This window comes from Furipterus horrens, unplaced genomic scaffold (assembly GCF_987537825.1).
Source record: "Furipterus horrens unplaced genomic scaffold, mFurHor1.1.pri manual_scaffold_2, whole genome shotgun sequence".
Classification (NCBI taxonomy): Eukaryota; Metazoa; Chordata; class Mammalia; order Chiroptera; family Furipteridae; genus Furipterus; species Furipterus horrens.
Genome location: NW_028327172.1, coordinates 122962867 through 122983552, shown reverse-complemented (window position 1 = coordinate 122983552; position 20686 = coordinate 122962867). Strand labels below are relative to the sequence as shown.

The following is a 20686-nucleotide window of genomic DNA, read 5'->3' as shown; positions in this document are numbered from 1 at the left end:
TGGAGGGGAAGCCGCAGGGGGAAGGACAAGGCGGGGGCGGGAACATGGGGGGGGTGAGAGAAGTGTTTCCACTCTTTGTCACTCTTGAATTGGGGGCGGAGGGAAAAAAAAAAAAAACACTATGGAAGCTATAAAAAGCAAAGGGGGATGTGGCGAGAGAGCAGAAGCAGAGCGGGAGACCGCGCTGAGCGCAGAACAGCTCCAGAACATCGCAGTGTCCCTGGCAGCGCTTGGCTGCGGGGTATGAACCCGGGGACGACGCTTCGGGCGACTGCACGCGCACGCGTGGGGGGACCTCTGCTTGCCTCAGATCTGGAGGGTCGGGTTTGGGGGCAGTTCCTGATCTCGCATTATAGCGCCCGCTGACACTGAAAAGGAGGACTTGAGTCTTGCAAAGGTTGAGACATAAAGGGTAGGGAAGGAAAGAGGAGAGAAAAGCAACGGAGGCCGAAGGAAAGGAACTAGTGTAGACCTGAGCATTTTTAAGAGGAGGACTGGACTGCGGAAATCCGGGCGGGACCGTGGAGGTGCGGGGCAAGGAGCAGCAGAAGCGGTTTGGTCTCTGGGGCTGAGTCTTCTTGCACCTCGGGTCACGCCTCCTTGGAGAGAAGGCGTCTTGCCTTTGATTGCTTCCAGTTATTACAGAACTTCCTGCCCTGGTGGAGAAAGTGGGTCTTGCTTGGGTCGCGCTCGCTCCTGGTTTGAGGCGTGAGACTGAGTTCACACAGTGCTGGGCCCCCGAAGCCAAGTGGGGTTGGGGGACAGACTGTGAGCCTCCGCGCCCCGAGTGAGTGGCCCTTTGCATCAGCACCCCTCGAATTTTGCGCCTCCCCGGAGACCCTTCGCCGGGAGATGGCCGCATTGATGCGGGGCAAGGACTCGTCCCGCTGCCTGCTCCTACTGGCCGCGGTGCTGATGGTGGAGAGCTCACAGCTCGGCAGTTCGCGGGCCAAACTCAACTCCATCAAGTCCTCTCTGGGCGGGGAGACGCCTTTACAGGCCACCAATCGATCTGCGGGCACATACCAAGGACTGGCTTTCGGCGGCAGTAAGAAGGGCAAAAACCTGGGGCAGGTAGGAAAACACCCCTGATGCACTCTTCTGCCAGGAGAGGGAGGAACCAGCGCTCTTCAGAGCCCCGCTTGCCTTTTCGCCCCTTGACCTTCCGAAGGCGACCGCAGGTGCGGGCGCGCACGACACCTGGGGAGGGGATCCCAGAGCAGGTCTTCGAGGGCAGGGGTAGCCGGGTGACTGCTGGCTCTGGAGGGTGTGGAGCGGGCGGGTTAGGGTTTTGTCTCACCTTTGCTTTGGGGCACAGGCATGTACCGAGGTCTAGTACGCACAGGTGGGGAAAGTGGCCAGAATGGTCCTTCTCTAAGTTTAACAGGGCAATGCTGAGGATGATGTTAATATTTAACACATGGCCATTGGCAGTGCTCTAAGTGTTTTACATATATTTAATCTTCACAACTCAATGAGCTAGGCATTGTTACTGTCCCCATTTAGCAAGTGGAGAAATTGAGGCACGGAGCGGCAGCTATTTTCCCAAGGCATACAGCCAGTTTAAATGGCAAAGCGGGATTCCAATCCCAGCTGTCTGAGTCTGGGCCCTGGGCTCTTAACCATTACATTTTACAACCTAAAGGGGACAGACGGGCGCTTACCCCTTTTCAGGTTCTCCTTTCCTTCCAACCACTTTTTCTCTTCGAGGAAGCACGGTCACAGACAGAAGGCTTCAATAAGCACCCATTTCTCACTCCTGTAGAATTGTAAATGAATCATCCGGGAGGAAGCAAAATAACCAAGTGACAATGACAGCATCATAGACGCGGTCGACCAACGATGTAGCAAGGAAAACCCCGGAGGCATTTTTTGCTAGAGGGAAATTTCCGCGGGAGTCTCTGTGTCTCTCTCACACAGACAGATTGACACTCAATGTAAACAGTTACACAAACAGACACGCACAAAGACAGGAGCGTGCGCACACTGCACCAGCGGTGGTTGGCGCGCAGTGGCCAGGAGAGGGGGCCCTGTGGGCACTGGGAACCACGACAGCTCCTCCTTCCGCTCCTTTTGTAGGAAGCCAAAACCGAAAGCCAGTTTGCCAAACAGCACACGCACTTCGCACAGCACAGCTGTCAACCCATGAAGTAAGGCAGCTCATTGCCCCACAGATCCCGGGTTTCCTTGTTTCATCAAAGGAGCCAGCTGCAGGGGCTCTGTGCAGTCTCCTACCTCCGCTGCCCTTGACTCCAGCACAAGCGGCGGGGTGAAGGTTGACAGCATGGGCCAGTCCTGGATGGGCAGCCAGGGTACTCTTGGCCCACTCTTGTCTCCTTACTGCCCTCTCAAGGGACAGTTTTGCTAATTTTGCAGTTACAGAAGGCTTCCCGGGCTTTGAAATGTCAAACATTTCAGCTATCCGCTCAATGGAGTACAAGTCTGCAATCACAGGAAATTTCTTTCTTTCTTTTTTTAGATCTCAAGGGAAATAAACTAACATAGGCATACACATCCTTTGCACATTTTCACACATTTTACATATCTGCACACATGCATGACCACTATCCCTTTTCTCTTCCTTCAGAAACACCCTGACATTTTCAGTTGGAACAAATACAACATTCTCTTAAAAGTCCATCATGAGATCGGGTACAGTTTGCAATGAAAGGATGCCCTCAGTCCAAATTATTAGACATATCTCTACTGCAACTGACTTCAAATTCCATTTTATCAGTTGTTGAAAAGAGCTTAATGTTTAGTTCAGCTAAGGACGGAGGGATCGACCCAATGTTCTTCTGAGGTTTCTTTTGATTCCAATCCATGCACAATCTGTGAGGACTTTCTGTTTCCATCACCACTGAACCCCAATACCTGATTTTCTTCGGTCAGATCGACAGTTATGTCAGCACTGTCACTAACCATGGGGTTACATGGACTATACTGAGGGGTGCACCCCAGTACCTTTACTTTTTATAATGTATTTTGTATATAAATATATATAAAATACCTGCTTATTTTACTATATCTCTATATATCTGCTCCTTAAACAGGTAGCAACTCAATTTGAATGGCTTTATTAAACTGAAGATTTATTTGTTTATTTTAAAAATGAGTTGATTTTTTGAGTTAAATTTCTCATATGCCCTCCATAACCTAGTCGTTCTATAGAATATACTTTCTCATATTTATTTAACTGCAATAGTAGTAGCTCCTCAAAATTTCTTATTGGGTTTGTGAGAAAATTGTAACATATTAGAGAAAATGGTAACTTAAAATAAAAGATTGAGTTGAATTGCAGGAAGATCGCTGGGAAATGTGAGGATTATGTTTTGTATATTCTGGCTGCTCACTTGTTTAGCGGATGGCCTCAGATGTGTACTGTTGTGAAGAAAAAAAAAATGTCTTCTTTGAATATTTATGGGTCTCTTTATCCTCTTTATTCTGCTAGTTATATAGTCACCAAAATGCTTAATAGTCTTATTTTCAATAGTGGAATGAAAATTAGATAAGACTTTTCAAAAGGGAAGATGTAATTTCCTTTTACGGAGAAAAACTCTAGAATTGCAATGTAGCTAAACTGAATTTTTACGCATCATAGTGGAAAGATACGAATGATTGAGAAGACTGGAAGTAAAGTGCCAACTGATAAAACTAGGTAAATTTTGTAGTGTCATCCTGAGGCCTAATAAGTTTAATTTTCCCCTTTTTCCCCATCTTTGACTGATGATGCTGAAGTATATGCATTTCAGAGATACAGGAACAAGGAACTGTAGGATGCAATTTCAAGTAGGCATATTACACACTTACTCTTTGGTCTTCTATTCTGTAGTGAAAATTGTCTACTGACATTTTTCTGATTTACTTTCAGGATAGAAAATTAAACTAAAAATTTTATTTCTATCACAGAAGAAATTATCAAAGACATTTAACAATTTATTAATCTACAAAACTGAAAATGAGGCTAAATGGACGCCAAGGTTTTCTTGATTCACTGTAGCTTGATTTCATATAAGGGAAACATCTTTTTCTTTTTCTTTTTAATTTGTTGGAGGAGACACTGGTTAACAAAATTATACAGGTTTCAGGTGCACAGTTCTACGACACATCATCTGTACACTGTATTGTGTGTTCGCCACCCCAAATCAGGTCTCCCTCCATCCCCATTTATACTCCCTATATCTTCCTCACCTCCCCTTTATTTATAGGAATTCTACTTGTTATAGGCAAGGTGGATTGTTTGTAAATTACTCCTTGAAAATGTGCCTTTGAATTTCAGGGATGAGTTAGAGGTTCTCAGAGAAAATGTGGTTTTCCAGAGGTGTTACAGATCTCCTTCTTAGGTTTGCTTTCAAAGACACAATTATGAGTTATGACAGAAACTGACATAAAAAATTAAATATAGTAATATTCTGGGGATTGGTACAGAAGTAGCAAAAATATTTCCACTGAATTATTCACGTTAATGTTTTAGTTTGACTTTCTGTGTGTATCTATTGCTAATGAGTTTAAAGAGGTAGTGAATATATGTAAATATGGGATGAATTAGATTGTAGGATTGTTACTAACATATGTATGTGTCAATATTTATATACTTCAAGTTCTAAAGAGACTATTGTAAATCTTCTAAATCAAATGTAATTTTAGACAAAATCTTCTATATCATACAGTTAAATATATTCTTGACATCACCTCTGGAGTTTGAAGTTTCAACTTTTACAGGCTATCTGGTAGATTAACTTTTTAAAAAAGCAATTTATAAAATCATTTTACCTTTGCGATACACAATTGATACTTTGTGGTGGGGGGATGAAAAACCTTTTTGATTTATGCTTGTAATTGCTTCTTTTAGTCTTTACTCCTTGCTTTGTCTTTTTCAGGCAAATAGATTTATTAATTTGAATGTAATGCTATAGAATTTTAAAATATTTTTTAAATTTATGAATAAAACTGTGAAAAATAATTACATTTTAAAGGTAGAGAAGCTTCCTGAAATACATCTCTAAAAAGAAGCTGAAACTGGTTTAACCTAAATTCAGATTCCATAATTTCCTAATATAACTTGGATGTTTGGAGAATAGTGGTTTGGATGAAGTTATGTTGTGAAAAAAGAATGCTTGAACTACATTGAAAAAAATGCTTGAGGGAGTTGGTTAGAATACATTAATATTCATATATTGCATTTTAAAATAAAAATGCTATACCTATTTGCATGCACAAACATGCATGATATTGCTTTCTGAAATAAACTATACACTATTTTCTGTAGGTGATCTCTTCATTTTATAAAATTATCCATGACATTTTTAACCCCAACCCAACTTTCCCTTTCTGGAGAGTAGATATCTGCTATCTCCTCGCCATCTCCTTGTGACAGCAGCTGGCACTAAATGAAATTGGGGAAGTAAATAATTTTTAAAATGAAATTTTCCAAAATAAAAAGATTTTGAAACAATCTACAGTAAGATTTCTTTCCTTTCACTGCAAATAATACAGAATTAATGATAGTGCCTACAAGTGGAAGGTTACCTCATGAAATGTAAGAAAACTATTTTAATGATGACCTAAGTATGAGCATCCATCATGTTATTTTTGTGCTAACCTAGAGAGAGTGAGGGACAAAGTTACTTAAACTCACTCCAGCTGTGACTTTGACCCTACCATAGTCTAATCTTTAGTGTTCCCCTTTGAAATAAACTTCTTCCCGGGATGTTTCAAATATTATAGTTTTTTTAAGTTGAAAAAATAATACAATTGAAAGATAACTGATGTATTCTGTTCTAGGAGAATAGTACCACGTTTTCCCTGCATAAGCATTCTAAATGTACATTAAAATACTGTTAAATTGTAGAAGCCTTTAAAAACATTTAATATATTCACCATTTTAGACTAAGTCTCTTCTGAGTTCATTTCTTAGTATTGATGTAACATCAAAATAAATTACAATTTTATTCCTCTCTGTGACTCTCTGATGGCCCTTTAAAGTCATTTTACTTCATTATATCTCTATCACTTGTACTTATCTACAAAAAGCAGGTAAAGCTGCTCTTACTTATCTGATGATTGAAAAGATTTGGGCAATTTTGTGTCTGCCTGTGTCTCTTACTGAGTCATTTTTTAAAAAGTTCTGAAGTAAAATTAAAAAGTAAAAAATTCATGATAATTAATAGATAACTTTTGCATTGTGTAGAGTTGCTTTAAGTTTACATAGAAAGATTAAAAATACAGTATGAAAAACAAAAATTTGGTATTACTGTTTAAGGCAAGTAGAAGTTAACTATCTTTTCCTCCTCCATCTAGTCTTGCTAGGGTCTAAAGAAGAATGACATATTTTTGCCCAATTGTCGGATTTTTTAGGGCAAGCATAAACCAATCTCCCAAGCAAAGAGGTCAACTTAGGTATAATATGGGAAATTCTTCCACAGAAAGAAAAGGCACCACCCAAATATTCTAAATAGTGATTTCCCAATCCATCTCACACACTAACAACATTGGGTCACTGCCCACTTCTCCGGTTTCAAATCAAGGAATGAAGGCCACAAATATCACCAACATCTAATCAGAAGTAGTTAAGGAGAGGTTGTCCTATCAGTTCTGGACTTTGTAATGGTAAATTGAATCAGAGAAACCTTTAAGGCAGAGGGACTTCAAGTAATTCATTTATGTAGCTCTAAAAACAGAAAATTATAATTCTAACATTTATTCCACAACACTGGACCTACATAACAGATTATATTTTGGAGATCTTAATACTAGTTTAGATTTACCAATGTGCTCCAAATAATAAATTTAGAAATAAAACCAGAAAAATGCAGAAGTAGTACATTTTTTAAAAGTTATTTTCTCTCTTCGATAGTCAAATAAAAAGAACAAATGTGCATCAGATATCCTTTTAAATATATTCTGGTGTCTAATTCTATTTATGTATTATAATTTGGTACACAGAATAGCTTAAATTTATATACTTCATAGTGCCACAACATTTTAAATGTTCCACCCTGTCTAAAACAAACAAAACCAATGAATGAAAAAGTATATGAAGTCAAGAAATAAACCAAACCAGCACAATTAAGGGGAGTGACTTCTTCATGTGGTATACCTAATCAAACATTTTCTAAAAGATATTAGTTCTTCATACTATGCTTTATCATGTGAAATGAGAATGTTTTCTGGGAACTGGAAAAAAAGAGTGATTTTCAGAATATTATTTCCTTAAACTGGCTTGTAAGTAGTTATAGCACACATTACATTACAGTAAGAGGTTCCATTTATTGATTATTTATTCTGTGCAAATCACTGCTCTAAACACTTTATTTAAATTTACTCTTGATTCTCTCAAAGCCCTTTGAAGCAAGTCCTAGTGTCATCCTTATTTTTATAAGTGATGGAGTGTTTTATAAATGCTAAAACAATAATTCTTCTGAGGCACAGAGAGGTTATGCAATCTGTGCAAGTCACACAGCAGTAAGCAAAGAAAAACAAAATACAAACCAATGCAAAATAATGTCAGAGCCTGCATACTCAACTACCAGGATATGCTGCTACAATTTGCTAAAGTTATTCTAGACTTGAGAGGATTATGGAACTTTATTTTATACTTCCCTCTTATATTTTCTAATGACGTGGTTATAACTGTTGGTTCATTAAAAACCACAGCAAAACCCAAGCCCTCTGTTGCTGCCAACTGCTTCTACTCTGAACAGCCTAAGTATGTTAACACTTCATGGATACAAAGGCAGACTCCAGAGCACTACATCATTTTCATTTTTGTCTTTCCTTGCCTCCCTGCCAGGAATTCTTTGGGGTCATCAAGGCAAACACACACACACACACACCCATTTCTTTCTTCTACTTTTCCCAATAAATTAAAGTGTTGCCCAAGTAGAAGAGAATGTTATTGGATATGTTCTATTTCTCTTCTTTTCTCATGGCAACCACCACACACTCCTCATTCCTATCTCCCTACATCTGCCAGGCACCATGTGCCTGACAGCAGCAAGCTGGGGCTTTCTCTATGGCCTCCTCACAGTGGCTTGCAGTTGGTTTAGCCGACATCCCTCACACTGATTAGATGGGGAAAGTCGTCTGGGCTTAGAGCGTGCTATTGCTTTCTCCTTACTTTGGCCCCTCCTAGCTGCCATTCGGATGGTCTGTAGTAGCCCTACAACACTACAGTTTCCTAAGGGCCTCTGCATTCCTGCTCGCCACTCACTAGCTTAATGTCTTTGAAAAAAAGTCACTTAATTCCGGTTCTTTTGATTTTTAAATTGCTAAAATAGGTTAACAATAACAACAGCAGCCATAATAGTAATGATACTTACTTATGGGGCAATAGGGAGGAGGAGGAAAGTGCACATAGTTGTTGTGCTGAGTATCTGTGTTAGCACTACCATCACAGAAATAAGTAAGGTTGAGTGCTTGTGCATGAAATAGAAAGTGGCTGCTTACTCCTCCCCACCCAGTTGGGCAGAAGCAACTAAACTAATGCATGTCATGTTCACAAAGGAACAAATGAACTCAATTACACTAAGACCAAGAATTGTAAAACAAAACAAAACAAGACTAAATACACACACACACACTCACAGGCATGCTATCATGTTTCTCGTATTGCATGTTAACACTAAGAGGGATGTTAAGTCACTGTTGTCTTGTAAAAAGGAAGCAACATAGTTCATAACTGAGACATTGGTGAAACTACACAGAAACCAGGGTACACCAGACGTTAAAAATATCATCACGGTAAGTGGAGGTCCTAACAACCACCGCATTATTAGTTATTTAAGCACAGGAACCAAAACAATGGAGGAACATGTTGGAGCCCGCTGCCAACAGCATTAACTTGATATTCTCCAAAGTCAGATAGCCTCCGCACAGGCAAGCTTCTCGGTGCTGTGCACGGCGCCCGGGCTGAGAGCGCTCTGAGAACCTGGAAGGTTTACAGCCCTCTCTGAGTGTCAGCTGTCCTGCGAGCAGCACTCGGAAATTCGGGCTCATTATTCCCATTTCATTCTCTTCAGTTTCTTTTCTGGTTTGGTTTTATTTGAGTTATTTTTTAATGATTCAAGTAATTTGGAAATACTTTAACAGTGTTAAATTGAGAGTGAAAGTCATCTCATCAAAGTGTGTGATACATTGAGCATGTCCGAAACAAACTGTTTGCCAGTAAATGTTTCTATCTCATAATGAACCGAAAACACTTCATCAAAATGTAGAGGCAGGGGAAACGTTGTCATTGAAAACCAACTGAGATGGCAGTTCGCATTCAAATAATAGTCTTCATTTGCTCACTCTAGCTTTACTTCATGTTAACCCTTTGAAATTTGGTTCAACGGGCATTTTGCTAACTTGTTTCTTGAAATCCAAAGACTTCCCCCCCACCCCCAGTAAACACCCTCTGTACTTTGTAGCCTGTTTTCTGTCCTTTATACCTTATATATATATCTTTGCATCTGTAATATTATATATTTCTCCTTTTCTCTCTGCCTCATTCCTCTTTATTTCTTTCACTGATTCCTCCACAACCTTCTATCCGGGAACGTGGGCATTTCCCGTTCTCTCCTCAGTTCTCTTTTTCTTTCTTTTCATTTTCCTTGCCGATATTATTTCCTTCTTACGAAATCATTTCACATATGCAGATATCTACCTTTAGCTTGATTAAACTCCTGAGCTCTTTTGCCTGCTCAACTCTTTTGGAAGTTTTTCCAGAAACAAATATACAAAAACAAAACAAAACAAAACAAAAACTTCATATAACAAATTAAGACTTTTAACTGAAACTTCAAATTGTCAGAAATCAGGAAACCAAGTCTTCAGTATTTCTCTAGTCTATAGGAGTCCATCATTCATTTTTATCTTTTTTGCTGCTTGATTATCATCCCAGTTGCCATTGCCTTGACTCAGACCATTATCATTTCCTGATATATTATTACATTATTGTAATAGTTTTGTACTTTCCAAACCATCTTCCACACTACATCAAACATGAGCTTTCTAAAGTAAAATCTGATCAGGCTCTTCTTCATTTTATGTACATTTTTAGAACATGAAATCTAAATTTCTCAGCACACTACATAATGTCATCAATTGTCTTGTTTCTTTCTACTTTATTCTTGGTGCTATGCAACTAGTGAGGGGCAAAGTTGGGAGGTAAAGCTAAGCAGTCTCACTTGAGTAGATCTACTCAATCACTATGCTATGCTGCATAGATCGAATGCCAGAAAAACCAGCTAGAGGCTTGTTATTTGTATGTTTCCCAGTTCATATGTGTGATTAAATTCTTCACGTAAGTCAGTCAACTTTCTCATTGCTTACTTCTTTAGGTGTTTTAGATGCTGTGGTTACAGTAAAAACAGCATTTATTAATGGACGCATATGCTGGGTCTTTGGTTTACATAGCTATAAAACAAATGTAATCTTCTTGTGGAATCAGTTAGAACTTTAAGATTAAAAGATGCACTGAGAAATTGTCCAGTCCATGCCTGCTTTTCCAAAACAATATTAGAGCTAGCAATTTGATGAGTTTTCCTTTTTATAAAAATTTCTAAGAGTGCATTGCATCTCTTAGCTAGTTATCTTTATTTTAATTATGGTAAGTGTGGGAACATTCTGCTTCCTTGTGTAAGTGAAACATATAAAACAAAGCTGGAGATCAATCTATGTATAAAAACACTTCTTATTAACAGAAAATATAAGCCACTTATTTTTGTCATTCTTCATGGATGAGACTGGTTCCCTTGATGGAAAGTTTCAAGGTGAACTTGAAAAGTAAGACCGTCTCCAGAAACAGTCAAGAAAAGGTCTGCTCATGCTGGACATTATGCTGATAATGTAAAGACCTGCTATCTGCCACTTTTTTCCCCTCAATATTTTAGAAGAAATTCATTTAAAAAAATTTTTTCTTTGTAAAAGCCTAATTCTTCCCTGAGGAAGTCTGCTTCTAATTTCATCATTTACAATGCACTAAAGAAACATTAGAGGGAAGAGGCAGACTTACAAGGAATTAGGAATATGGTAAGGAACAACAAAGGTGCACTAGCAGGAGGGTAGGAGTCCGGTGACCTCAGGATGGATTGGTAGAGGTGGGTTGTTGGTGCAGTGGACAAGCTCTTACTACAGGTAGGGTGAGGGGCAAAATGTATCAAAGAGAGGAATTTGATAAAGATGCAGCTCAAAATGATGCCACATATTTTTTTTAAACAAACACACTCTAACATTATTTTTCAAAATTAGTCACTACTGACAACTCATTTGTTTGATATTGTCATTTAGACCTTTTAGAAACTAATTTCAGAAGTAGTTTATATGTTTATTTGTTTTAGGCCATAACTTTATGACTGTAAACAAGGTTATACAAATTAACAGTCCACATTCAAAATACTTGGCTCTGAGTGCCTTTGTGTTATTTCTGTAAACCAAATACCCCACAGAAGATGAGGATGTAAAAAAGAAATTAAAACAAACAAACAAAACAGTGTGGTGTATTTAAGGGAACATTCCAAAATGTTCTAAAAGACTTTCTCAGTCATTAAATCAGTATGGAGGTTACAATTATAAACACTTCAATAGTGCTGAGGACTTTAAGATGGAAAACCCTCAGCTGGGTTTATTGTCTTAAAATAATTTTTTAAAAATGTATGTAATATTACTTTGTAATGAGGTCTTCTGCATTTGAGGAATCTGGTAAAAATTTATATAGTATGCTTACTATTTCTCAGAGATCCATGGTGTTCAAGAAGCAATTCATGAGTGGAAGCTAGCAGTAAGTTCCCTACCCCAAACCCACTCTTTTCCGGAAAGAAGAGGCAGGAATAAGTCGTACCCGGTATAATTCCCTGGAGATCAGACTGGTGACACATGTTTCAAGTGCTACTTATTAGATAAATTCGTGGACTGAGGGGGAAAAAAAAGTCTGTCAAAGGTTATTTTTTAAAACAAACAACATCCAATTAAAATTTCAGAGAAAATGCTAAACTCAGTCAAATTTGTTTTTGCAATTGTTCAAATTAATACAATGCTTCCAGAAAGCTCTTTGGACATTCTTGTAAATTTCCTTTCTTGCCTATTTGCACTACTGCTATCTTTCTAACACTCTTCTGAAGGAAATAGCTTTCTAACAAGAACAATCTTGAAATTACATTTCCAAGGGATCTTGGCCACACTAGCTGCAACACATTGTAGCTGAATTTCAGTCTCTGTTGGTTCTCATTGTTAAAGCACATTGACCAACACTCAGGTTTTATGCTGTAGCCAGCCCAGTGATTGATTGCAAATTGGATTGGAGTGTGTGCTCTGACTTCTTGTTAGAAAACACTAGCTTTCAACACAACAGAATAATTATATTTGATGGCCTGGCACTTAAAAAATGAAGACCAAAAATATAATTCTGGTTCTTAGTAAAATTAATAAAGAAGAGTGTAGCTCAATCTCACCAGTAATTCTGTTTTTTAATGAAGTGAGAGACTAACTGGAGAGAATTCTCTAATGATTGAGACCAAAATGTTCTGAAATTTCCAGGACAAATTTCAGTTACCTTAGTGTATCTCAAATTTAAAATACCTTAGGGAATCAAGACAGAGTGGCCAAAGCAATAGACAAATTAATAACTTAAATTTATTTAATAGTTAAAAACTCATTGAAGATCCCATAGCAATCATAATGAGATTTAATATAAGTATTTGAAGGAGTGATATTCTGCAGTTAAGGTGATGGAAAAGGAAAGAAAGAGCACAACTAACAGCTACTTGATAAACACAAAATCAAATAGGATAAATAGGCCAACCTCCAAATCACAGTCATTGCCCAGTCTGATACTAAACATGGTATCACTATACATTTTCAGTACATTCCAAGCAATACTTACAGCCAGCATTAGTATGATTGGGTACTGAGCAATGCCTAGTGTCTTGCTTCTAAAAGATGGGGCCACTGACAGTTTTTCAGAACCTACTTTATGTTGAGAACTTTGTGTTATCTCACTTAGTTTTCTCAATACCCTGTGAGCTTCTATCATGTGCAGAGCACAGTAAGTGTTTGAGAGAAGCACTTGGGCAAGAAAAGAGATGCTAGAAAAGTGGCAGAATACATTATGAGCTAGCTCAGCATTTGATGGCTCATTTTTAAACTTGGAGTTATTTGATTACAGACTTAATGTTGAATAGTTTTGTTTTTCTGAGTTAAATGGGGAGACCACTGGATTTTATTTTATTTTTCCCTGTTAAGTGAATGAGATTCAGATAGTCAGCAGGTCATCAGGCCATCATACTGATAGCCAACAGGTACATGAAAATATACTCAACATTATTTATCATCAGGGAAATGTAAATCAAAACCACAGTGTTAGAATGGCTATTACAAAAAAGACAAGAAATAAAAAGTGTTACTGAGGCTGTAGAGAAAACAGAACCTTGGGTACTATTGGTGGGAATGTAAATTGGTGTAGCCACTATAAAAAGTAGTATCGAGTTTCCTCAAAAAATGAAGAATATAACTACTATATGATCCAGCAATTCCACTTCTGGGTATTTATTGAAAATAAATAAAAACACTACTTGGAAAAATATATGCACCCATCTGTTTATTGCAACATTATTTACACTAGCCAATATTACATATATAAAAATTTCATCATAACCAGCAGTGGTTTCTTGCCATTTGCAACAACATGGAAGGATTTTAATGGCCTTATACTAAGTAGAATAAGTCAGAGAGAAAGACAAATTCCATATGACCATATGATCTCACTTATATGTGGAATCTTAAAAAAAAAGATAAATATAGAAACAAACAACAAGGTTATAGATACAGAGAATAAACTGGAGGTTGCTAGAGACAAAGGGTGAAGGGTGGAAGAATAAAAATAATGATTTTAAGTAAAAAATAATAAAGGGGAGAGAAATCACATCACTGAGACTGAAGACTGACACAACTCCATATGCAATTAATTTAGCAAGTGTATCTGGATACTCTTTTATGTACTTAATTTCTAGTACAAGATATTTTTAATGATACAGAGACAGATAAGCATGTTTTACTGGAGCAGGCCTTACATGAACTGAGAAAGAAAAATGATCAGTGACATTTAATCTGAAATGTGAATAATTTCTCAAGTCAGTCTACATTCTTGAATTAATTAAGCTTATGAGTTCTTAGTTCAAGTGAATTAATGTGAATGTTCTGATCTTGATCAATTTGGGGATCTATTGAATGTGGTTTGTGAAAGCATTATTAGAGTTTTTGCACTATCAGGATGATATTACAACCATAAGTATATTATAAAATCTAAGTGTTTTTCTTACTAATCTAAAAAAAACTGAATAAAATTGTTTTCACTATTGAGGTTTTATTTTGTTTCATTAAAGGAGTTTAATGACTTTGTAGAACTGTGCCTATAAATTCTAGAAATATTGTCAAAGTCCTTGTCTTCTAATGTCTAATGAAGAAACCAAAATTACCATAATCTTTAAGCAGAGTAACTATAAATTTCCCATTAAAGGAAAAAAAAAACATTACAAGTATGTGATCATTAAGAAAGGGAAATATTGCTAAACAAGGACTTAAAGATACTTTGGGGAAATTCATTCCCCAAAATTGCAAACAAAATGAGTGTTAGTTTATATTCTTCCAAATGTCAGTTTTAGTGCAGTGAGAGAAAAGCAATTAATACTAACTGTTCAATGGATTGCATATTGTTCATCGTGTTTATTCTGACCAGATTTTCATTAATGATCAGGGAGTCAAGGTATGGGCCAAATGTCTCCTTATGTTTTAGAAAGACTAAGGAAGAGAGATATTCCCTTGTTGGTCTGATAATTGCAAACCCAGTGACAGGAACATAGAGCATTTTTGGAATGTGCACATGCTTAACACCTGGAATTTTCTGAGACTTACAGTCATACTTCATCAGCCACCAGAATGAAAAGCCAAATGCCGATCTGAAGGAGAACTTCTGAGGCAATTCTTCTGGAGCTAGAAATATACCCTACTTGTCATCTTTTAAACATAAGCTTTTAATCCCCTCTTCCAAAAATTGTTTATTTTAAAATATGAGAAAGGCTAAGGATGTCACGGCTGAGCTGTAAACTTTCTCTAAAGAATCCCATTCTTCAAACCCATCTTCAGCAAAGAAACTGGCACTTGGTGTGTGGAGCAGATGGTGTCCGCAGCACTGGCCAGCCCACATGTGCAGCTGGGCCTCTCTGGCACACAGGTGTCCTGATTTGGACCTCCTTGAAATTCTGACACCACACTTTCCTCCATTGGGAAGTGTGACTTGGCTATGCTGTTTTTTCCAGTAACAACAAATATACTGGCCTAACAACAGCCCTGACTAGGGTGATAACATAACCCTCTAACTCATATTTAGCTCAGACCAAGAGCACAGCATTTGTCTTAGGGGTCTGGGCCAAATTTTTGGTTTTGATTTTCTCTTTTAGATTATCTTTTGTCATTCATGTCTCCTCCCTTCACCTCTCTGAATGTTGGGACTCTCTGAAGGGTGGGAAAGTCCCACAGATGGGGAAAATGTAGCCGCAATAAACAAAGTTAACAGCTGAACTAAAGTGGGTGGCTTTTCTAATCATTGGGAAATATTGGGCAACCACATCCCAATCTTAAGTAACATTCAAGGATTTAAATGTTGGGAAAACTAGATAAATTTATTGAACTTTTTATAGCATTTGACAAAAACTGTGAAAGTAAAAGGAGATTTCAAATGCAGGCAGCAAAGAAGAAATTTAGGTATTGTTTCTTCTGCATAATATTTTACATAATCATTTCAGTCTCAACAAAAATATTTCTCAGTGCAGAGTCCAGATGTTTTTAAGTTTTATTTTTTTAAAAAACAATATTTAAAACTTTCCCATTTTTTTCCATCTTAGTAACAGCTGCTGCTGCTAACAACTGCTTATAATGAATATGGCTAGCTAGGAAAACATTAATGGAAATAGTGAGAGAAGTAGATGGTATCACAAATTAGAGTGTTAGGTTGTGTTCTTGTTCTGTCTCTGATTCTCTCTCTTTCACATCATGATTTTGAAAATTGTGTCCCATTTATAAAAAGCTAGTCATCTTCACTTAATTGTTTCCTACTAAATTGATTGGCTCTGCCTTTAGACAAGCAGACACAATTACTCCACTCAAGAGGGAACTAAAAGTTTATTACCCAGAAGTGTTAAGACAATTCAACCATTGCCGTTGATCTAAAAGGAATAATAGAGAAAAGATATTTTTGTTTTCAAAAAGTGAAGAATTTATCCTCTAGAATGATGAGTTTGATACCGAATCTGGACTATATTACATAGTAGATTATAAAATTAAGTACTTAGGGGAATAGCTATACCCAAGAAATAACACAGGTTTTCTTAGAATAAATTATGACATACTAATTTCATTATTTCTTGAACAAAAAAACCTTGGTTTGGTTTAGTATGATGTTTAATTCTTACCATCTGTAGTTATTCCCTTTGTGATTTAATGGTCTTGTGGATTTAAATGTCACTATATGCCAATGGCTTCCCTATTTATTAATACCTCAAGATGAAATTTCTCCCTTGAACTTCAAAATAATATCCAAGTGCCAACCTAAAATTTCCATTGATAGATATTTCTTTCTGATCATATCAAACTCTGATCCTTTCCCTTTTATAAACCTGCTTACCCACAGATTTCTATATCTCACTGATGATAAATCAGCTTTTCTAATTGCTCAACCAAAAGCTTTGGATTTATCTGTAACTTTTCTCTTCTATCACATTCAGCCCATCAAGAGAGCCCCTTAGCCATATCTTTAAAACATACCCATTGATCAAAACAGGCACATCTACAAATGTATGAAGTAATAGTAGCTCACAGAAAAATGACTTAGGAATTTAAATCATTTGAACAAGATATGGACAGGGTGGAGCAGACTTTCCTAAGAAAATAACTTTATACAAATATGAGAAACGTATTTGTAGTCTAGGAGGTGTTTACCTGTATACATGTAGAACATTTAAAAAATTTTGGATTCTGGGAACAAATTCTATCATTAAGTCTGCTATCGCTGGGGCAGGAAAAATTATTCAAGTGTCATACACTATAAAAACAAAGACACTTTAAGATGGAGGCCAAGATCGATATGCTGCGTTTCCCTCCACAACTAAGAAGGAATACAACTACTTCAATACAACTACTAGAGACAGCCAGAAGTTTCAGAAAATCAGGTTGCATGGAAGTCCAACAAACAAAGATATAAAGAAGAAATACTCATCCAGACAGGTAAGAAGGGTGGAACTGGGGCAGAGAGGACATGGTGTGGTGGCAGCTGCTGCAGCGGGGGCAGCAGCAGGCCAGTGGATACTGCAATCACATGTTTCAAAATGTCGGGAGGGACATGTGGGGAGTGCTACCAGCACCAGACCAGACCATGCAGCTTATGGTCCCAGCACCGGGGAAAATAAAGCCTCATTGATTTTGACTGTGCAACCAGTGGGCGTTGGGGTGGAGGAAGAAACTGCCGGTCTCTCAGCAGAGTCTGCTTGTTTAAAGGGCCCCCACAGTCCTAGAATGTCTGCAGACCCACCTACTCTGGGAACGATGGCCAGGGCAATAGCTAGAGAAGCGCCAGTCCCATATGAAGTGGGAGAAGCGCCTGAAAAAGGGGCGAGTGCTGAGCAAGCAGCAGTGTTCCCTCAGACCCCTCCCCCCAAAACAGCACCACAACAAGGTGAAACAGGTCACCCTGTACTGATGAATATCTAATGCTTTACCCCTTACAACATAACAGGAGTGACAGCTTCTTAATCCCTGCACGATTTCCCCATTTCTCCCCCTTCCCCCTTCCAGCTAATAACCCTCCAAATGATCCCCATATCTATGATTCTATTCCTATTCTGGTTTCCTTAGTTGGATTTTGTTTTTATTTTTTAGGTTCAGTTGTCGAGAGTTGTGAGTTTCTTGTAATTTTAACAATTCATAATTTTGATCTTGTTTTTCTTACCTAAGTCTCTTTGACATCTTAACATAATAATAGCTTGGTAATGATGAGCTCCTTTAGCTTTACCTTGTCTGGGAAGCACTTTATCTGCCCTTCCATTCTAAATGATAGATTTGCTGGATAGAGTAATCCTGGTTGTAAGTCTTTGCTTTTCATAACCTTGAATACCTCTTGCCAGTTCCTTCTTGCCTGCAAAGTTTCTTTTGAGAAATCAGCTTATAGCCTTATAGGCACCTTTTTGTTGGTAGTTCTCTGCTTTCCTCTTGCTACTTTTAAAATTCTTTCTTTACCTTGAAACTTTGGCATTTTAATGATGATGTGTCTTGGTGTGGTCCTTTTAGGCTCTAGCTTGTTTCTGATTCTCTGTACTTGTATGTCTATTTCCTTTGCCAAATTTGGGAAGTTTTTCTTCATTATTTTCTTACATAAGTTTTCTATTTTTTGCTCTTCCTCTCCTCCTTCTGGCACCCCTATGGTTTGGATGTTGGCATGTTTAAAGTTATCCCAGTGGTTCTTAAGCCTATCCTCATTTTTTTTGATTCTTGTTTTCTCATTCTGTACTGGTTGACTATTTTTTTCTTCCTTATGTTCAAAAATCATTGATTTGAACCCTGGGTTCCTTCCCTTCATCATTGGTATTGTGTGAATTTTTCTTTGCTTCATTTAGTATAGCCTTCACTTCCTCCCTTATGCATTTGCCATACTTAAGTATATCTGTCAAGCCTGTGAGCATCTTTATCACCAGTGTTCTGAACTGTACATTTGTTAGGTTGGCTATCTCCTCATCGCTTAGTTCTCCCACTGGAACCTTGATCTGTTCCCTCTTTTGGGCCACAATTCTCTGTCTTCTCATCTTGACAGGCTCCTGTGTTTGTTTGCCTCAGTGTCTTAGGAGAAAAATTGGGATTACTGTACCAACAAAATTAACAAAATATACTTTAAAAAATACAGACACTTTGTAAATCCTATTCTTTGTTAGTAAGCTGGATTCCTCAATCATTTTTTAAAGTAAATTTTATTGATTATGTTGTTATAGTAGTCCCAATTTCTTTTCCCTTTGCTCTCCTCTTCCCAGTACCCACCTTCCCTCCAGCAATCCCACCCCTCTTATTTCATGTCCATGGGTCATGCATATAAATTATTTGGCTTCACCTTTCCTATATTATTCTTAACCTCCCCCTGTCTGTTTTATATCAACCAATTATGCTTCTCAATCCCTGTACCATTTCCCCATTTCCCTATTTCTCCCCGATCCCCCTTTCAGCTGATAACCCTGCAAATGATCCCCATACCTATGATTCTGTTTCTGTTCTGCTTGTTTGCTTAGTTTGTTTTTGTTTTTATTTTTTAGAATCAATTGTTGATAGTTGTGAGTTTGTCGTCATTTTAATGTTCATAGTGTTGATCTTCTTTTTCTTAAATAAGTCCCTTTAACATTTCATATAATCATGGCTTGGTGATGATGAACTCCTTTAGCTTTACCTTGTCTGGGAAGAACTTTCTCTGCCTTTCCATTCTAAATGATAGCTTTGCTGGATAGAGTAGTCTTGGTTGTATGTCCTTGCTTTTCATCACATTGAATACTGCTTGCCAGTCCCTTCTTGCCTGCAAAGTTTCTTTTGAGAAATCAGCTTGTAGTCTTATAGGAACCCCTTTGTAGGTAACTCTCTGCTTTTCTCTTGCTGCTTTTAAGATCCTTTCGTTACCTTGAAACTTTGGCATTTTAATGATGATGTGTCTTGATGAGGTCCCCTTTGGGTCTAGCTTGTTTAAGACTCTCTGTGCTCCTGGGCTTGTCTGTCTATTTCCTTCACCAAATTTGGGAAGTTTTCCTTTATTATTTATTCACATAAGCTTTTGATTTCTTGCTGTTCCTATTCTTCTGACACCCCTATGGTTTGGATGTTGACATATTTAAAGTTGTCCCAGAGGTTCCTAAGCCTCTTCTCATTTTAAAAAATTGTTTCCTCATTCTGTACTGGTTGATTGTTTTTTTCTTTCTTATATTCCAAATCATTGGTTTGAACCCCATTTTTCTTCTCTTCATCATTGGTTTTGTGTGGATTTTCTTTTGCTTCATTTAGCATAGGCTTCACTTCTTCCCTTATGTGTTTGCCATACTTAAGCATATCTGTCAAGTCTGTGAGCATCTTTATCACCAGTGTTTTGAACTCTGCATCTGTTAGTTTGACTATATCCTCTTTTGTTAGGTTGGCTATCTCCTCATCACTTAGTTCTCCCACTGGTATCTTGATCCATTCCCTCTTTGGGGCCCTACTTCTCTGTCTCCTTATCTTGACAGGTTCCTGTGTTTGTTTGCCTGTGTCTTAGGTAGAGCTATTACACCTGTTATGTTGTAAGGGGCAAAGTCTTAGGTATTCATCAGTACAGGGCTGCCATTTTAACTACGTTGTGGCACTGTGTTGTCGGGGAGGGGTATGAAAGGGAACAATGCTGCTTGCTTAGCCCTGGTCCCTTTTCCAGGCACTTCTCCCCCTTCCATATGGGACTGGCACCTTTCTAGTTGTTGCCCTGGCCATCGTTCCCAGAGTTGGTGGGTCTGCAGACATTCTAGGATCATGGTGCTCCTTTAAACAAGCGAACTCTGCTGAGAGACTGACAGTTTCTTCTTCCGCCCCAACCCCTACTGGTTTGCATAGTCAAAAGCAATGAGGCTTCTCTACCTTTTTTTTTTCCTTCAAAAGTTTATAT

The 20686-nt window shown here is 38.0% G+C and overlaps 1 protein-coding gene across 1 annotated transcript in view; it reads left to right on the top strand.

Annotated features, from left to right (window-relative positions):
• Positions 1 to 592: 592 nt before the first annotated feature.
• DKK2 (dickkopf Wnt signaling pathway inhibitor 2) overlaps positions 593 to 20686 on the top strand; it is a 102239-nt gene continuing 82145 nt past the window's right edge. Inside the window, exon 1 of the mRNA XM_090267983.1 lies at positions 593 to 1074. Coding sequence (XP_090124109.1) covers positions 853 to 1074 — 222 coding nt within the window. The 5' untranslated portion in view covers positions 593 to 852. The remainder of the gene's footprint in view (positions 1075 to 20686) is intronic.